Raw genomic sequence first — 4,684 nt, 5'->3', positions numbered from 1 at the left:
GCAGCAGGTCAAACAGCCACCCTTCATGATAATTTTTAGAAGTTGTTAAAAATTAACTAAAGTAGATCTTAACTACCACTACAGTCTACTTCCTTTGTAACCTAGTGTGTATGTTCCCCACACCCACCGTATCCTGCACACTAGTGTTTTTTAGGCTATTTCTTTTAGAGTAACTGAAAAATCTTGTTTTAGAAATATGGATGAAGGTTTTGTTTAGAGTTCTAAGAAAAAAACTCAAGTTAGAAACATAATGATTAGGGGCCGGCACTGTGGCACAGCGGGTTAAAGCCCTGGCCTGAAGTGTAGGTATCCCATATGGGCTCTGGTTCTAGTCCCGGCTGCTCCTCTTCTGATCCAGCTCTCTGCTGTGGCCTGGGAAAGCACTAGAAGATGGCCCAAGCCCTTGGGCCCCTGCACCCACGTGGGAGACCCAAATGAAGCTCCTGGCTCCTGGCTTCAGATTGGCGCAGCTCTGGCCATTGCAGCCATCAGGAGAGTGAACCAGCGGACTACCTCTCTCTGTAACTGTGTCTTTCAAATAAATAAAATAAATCTTTTAAAAAAATAATGATATAGTAGTTTTTCCTTGCCGTTCCTCATCCACTTAAAAAAGTACCTGGCATTTTCACATTGCTGAAAGGCAGGCCCTGTATTCCTAAGGAGTGCTAGGTAAAGATGTTACCTATGTATGCTTAATAACCATGCCAGAGACTCATAACTCAGGCTTTTCTGGTAGACCAGGATATAGTATATGTCAGTGATTGGCAAACAAGAGTCCACAAGCCAAACCCCACCTCTCATCTGTTTTACATATCAAGTTTCATTGGAACACAGCCATGCCTATTATTTATTATTACCTGTAACTGCTTTCACATCACACAGCCAAGTTAAGGCATTGGGATAGACACCCCATGATTCAAAAAGCCTAAAATATTTATTGTTCCACACTACACAGAAAGAATTTGCCGTCTCCTGCTCTGTATACTTAACTAACCGGAAATGAAACCTAAATCGCTACACACATCATCATTTAGCATTTTCCTGAATGTAAAGTGAAGTTTTCATCTGATGGTAAGAAAATCACTTAAACAAAAATGAAAATATTTCTAAAAATTATAGAATTTTCAATTAAATTTATAGTTGCAAATATCTGTGAATAGTATATAATGTTCATAAATGTCTTGATTATAGACTAAATAATATAAACAGTGCCTATGTTAAGTGAACTTGACATTTAGTTTATACAACTAGCTCTTTACTTCCAGATTAATTCTTCTGGATCATGGAGAAATGAAAAAAGAAATGTTCGCTAATTCACAACTCAATATGCTCTGTATGCTAGCAGTTTAAAAATAAAACAGGTTGCCTCTCATATAACATGTAAAAATGAGCAATGTGTTAGTTTATTTACAGCAAGACCGCTGTTTCCTAATTATTAAATAAAACCTAAGAAAATAAATAACTAGACCTGCTATATTCATATAACTAGACCTGTGTATTATTTTCTTCTTTAAGGAAGAATTCACCATGTTTCCTTCACTTTCAGAATAAATCGGCCTTGAGACATTTTTCAGATTTGCACAGTGAATTAATAGCAGATTTGTTATCTAAAACAAGAAATTTCTTTATTTAAATTTGATGAATTTACTATGCTTTTTTTTCTTGCAAAACAAGTATTAGTCTATATTACCAGATTAAATTTTCTTCCAGAAATATTTTAATAAAAATTTGGCCATTTCCAAGAAATACCCACTGCATGCCCATCAATAAAAGAGAACCTTAACAAAATAGAAAATTTACCATATGGCTATGATTTAAAGGAAAAAAAAATAGCAGACACTAGAGTATATCAGTGAAGTTCAATATTAAAGTCACATTCCTTCTTATGGGCTATGATTAGGAATCCAGTTAGATATCAAAATAAAACTTAATACAAATGCAGAACTATTTAGGTCAAAGGACCTCTATAGAAATATCTGTCCTCAAAGGCATTCCAGTTTGAGACTCAATTTTAGAATAAGGCATAACAAATGTTAACAGATGACAAACAAACAAAGTGTTGATAAAGGGATTCTACAATTTCCCACATACTCTTAACCTGGTAAAAACAAATCTAGATTTTAATTTATTTTTGTTTAAACAATTGTCAAGACTGGAATCAAAGAGAAGGCACAACAGTTTTGCTCTGTTTTTTTTTTTTTTTTTTGGTTTTTTTTTTTTTTGCTATTTGGATTTCGGGACTTTTTTTGTTTTTGTTTTCTATTTTTTTTTTTTACAAATACAAATTAAACATGAAAAAAATTCTACTTCAAAAAATTCTAACAGTTCAAGAAAAGCTCATCAGTTGCATACTACACATTTAAATCCTATCTCACAATTTTTTAGTGGTAGAAACAGTGTTTCAGAATTGTTTTGTGATCACATACCAAAACAAATTAACTCTATTAACATCTTTTATTCAGTTTTTAGCCATACTAGAGAAAATGAAACTTGTTAAATTTTCCAGTGCCAACTTTTCTACACCAGAAGGTCATGACTCTCATAGAACAATTGGATTTTTCTTGCCTTCAAAATGTTTATCAAATCCTGTATCTCACAGGTTTCTGGAACATGTAGAAAATAAGAAATATTCCAATGAATGAAACATACCAAATGTCAGTAATAAGCAAGACACATTCCTTTGGGGGGAAATGGCTATTTTTAAAAAAAATCCAGTCTGTATATGCAAGGTGTAAGCAAGGAAATTCAGTCTTTTGTCTTTATCTTCTTTATAAATCCATTACTCCTAAAATATCATTCCACAAAATTGGAAGTGAAGGACTAAAGGGAAGAAGGAGGGAAAGGGAGCACACACCATTAACACAAGAGAAGTGAAGTTGTACAAACGTAAGCAGTTTATAACAGACTAGGTCATACTCCAAGAAAGGCTGGTTGAAGAAATTCACCACTCTGCAGGAGCTGGGGTTTGTACGGCTGTGTGATGATCAGCGATGGGCAATTCATTGCCGTGGAGCAATCCCCCTTCCCACTCCGAATCCGGGTTTCTGCACCATGCCTCCACTGGGAGGGCCTCGCATTCCACTACCCAGCCCACCTCGAGGGCCTCCAGGTCCCCGCAGGCGGTTATCGCGACGATCTCCCTCCCTAGCAGCTCCAGTTTTCTCTTCCACATTCAGACGGACTTCACCTCTGAACATGGTGGGCCTGTTGCTAAGGACCTTCTAAACAGGCTCAGAATCATCAAATACAACAAAACCAAAATTGGGCAGCTTTCCACCACTGTTGATGTGCAACTCCACCACATTCCCATAATTATGAAAGAAATCTTTCAGTTCCGATTTGTCCACCTCGTAAGGCAGATTGTCAATGAAGAGCTGGTGACTGTCAGGGTGTCTCACAATTCTTCGGGGTTCAACATCACCTTGCTCTCCAGGCTCACGAATTGGCCTGGGGCCCCTCTGGGGAGGAATGTTTATTCGTTGCTCTCTCACTCTTTGATCCCTCTGAGGCCTCTGCGGTGGAATCTGAGATTCAGGCTTAGACTCTGGATGGGGTTGTGAAGCTGGGACTTTAACAACATGAGGTGGTATCCCAGTAACTGGAACAGCTCCACTGGGTGGAAGGTTCTCACTGGTCACAGATGCCCAAGAAAATGTCCTCAAGTCTTCCTGTGCTGCCTGAGCTATGTCTGCAGGTGCTGGAGAAGAACTCTTCTGAGCATCTGCAGGAGTAGCTTCTTCTAATACTGGCTCGGGCTTTTCCTCTTGGATTTCAGAGCCAGGTTCTGGTTCTGGTTCTGGTTCAGGATCAGGCTCTGGTTCAGTAACGGGCTCCTCTAGGTGTTCTTCCAAGTCATTGCTGACAGTCTGGTCATAGAAAGTTTCCTCAGTGACAAAGCCACCAAAGACCTCATCTTGGTATCTGAAGATATCATTGTGAACATAGAATTTATTTGCAACAGAACCCTCAGGAGCAAGGACAAATGTCTGCATGAATCTCCTCAAAGCCTGGTTATTACTGGGGAGCAGTCCCATCACCTGGACCACCACACCATCATTTAGAGTAGCATGAGCATCAACAGGGCGAATCTTGGTGCGGCAATTGGTGAAGTTCTGTGACATCACCTTCCTCTGGATTTCTTTCTGTCCATAAACTGCATCCGCTGGCTTGCCATTTGAATCCAATCCCCCATGGACGTAAGAAGAGGTCTTTCCATAAAATCTGTGTAGCATGTCTGGGGCTTGGTTCAGCAGTGTGTAATACTGTCTCACAAATTCCCGCCCGACCAGCAGGGGACTAGGCTTCTCCATAACCAATGCTTTGGTCAATTCAACCTTGGGGAGGAAAACAATGTCGAACCTGCGCGGCTGAGTGGGAGAGGAACAAGCCTTGCTCCACCGCACGGAGGGAAGCAGAAATCGCTCACGCAACTGCGTCCGCACACCGAATTTACTATGCTCTTAAGCAGTTCAAACAAATAACAAGAACTAAAAATGAAAGCCTGTTTGTTAATATAATGTTCTAAATTTTAAACCAAGCAGAATTTATGTCTTCAAGTCTAGTCTGAAGCTGAAGTATTGCTTTATATTCTTTTTCATTTCTTTTCCAGCACTATCAAGAATTTTGCAAAGTAAATTAGCTTTGCTTTGATATCACTTGTACTATCATCGAGATATCTGATTCG

The 4,684-nt window shown here is 39.1% G+C and overlaps 1 protein-coding gene across 1 annotated transcript; it reads right to left on the bottom strand.

Annotated features, from left to right (window-relative positions):
- Positions 1–1,694: 1,694 nt before the first annotated feature.
- Positions 1,695–4,440, bottom strand: LOC100353286 (ras GTPase-activating protein-binding protein 1). The gene has a single exon (XM_002716299.5). The coding sequence runs from the start codon at positions 4,308–4,310 to the stop codon at positions 3,222–3,224; it is 1,089 nt and encodes a 362-aa protein (XP_002716345.2). The 5' UTR covers positions 4,311–4,440; the 3' UTR covers positions 1,695–3,221.
- Positions 4,441–4,684: the final 244 nt, after the last annotated feature.

This window comes from Oryctolagus cuniculus, chromosome X (genome assembly GCF_964237555.1).
Source record: "Oryctolagus cuniculus chromosome X, mOryCun1.1, whole genome shotgun sequence".
NCBI classification, from domain to species: Eukaryota; Metazoa; Chordata; class Mammalia; order Lagomorpha; family Leporidae; genus Oryctolagus; species Oryctolagus cuniculus.
The sequence above is the reverse complement of the archived record's forward strand: the minus strand, read 5'-3'. Positions and strand labels throughout refer to the sequence as shown.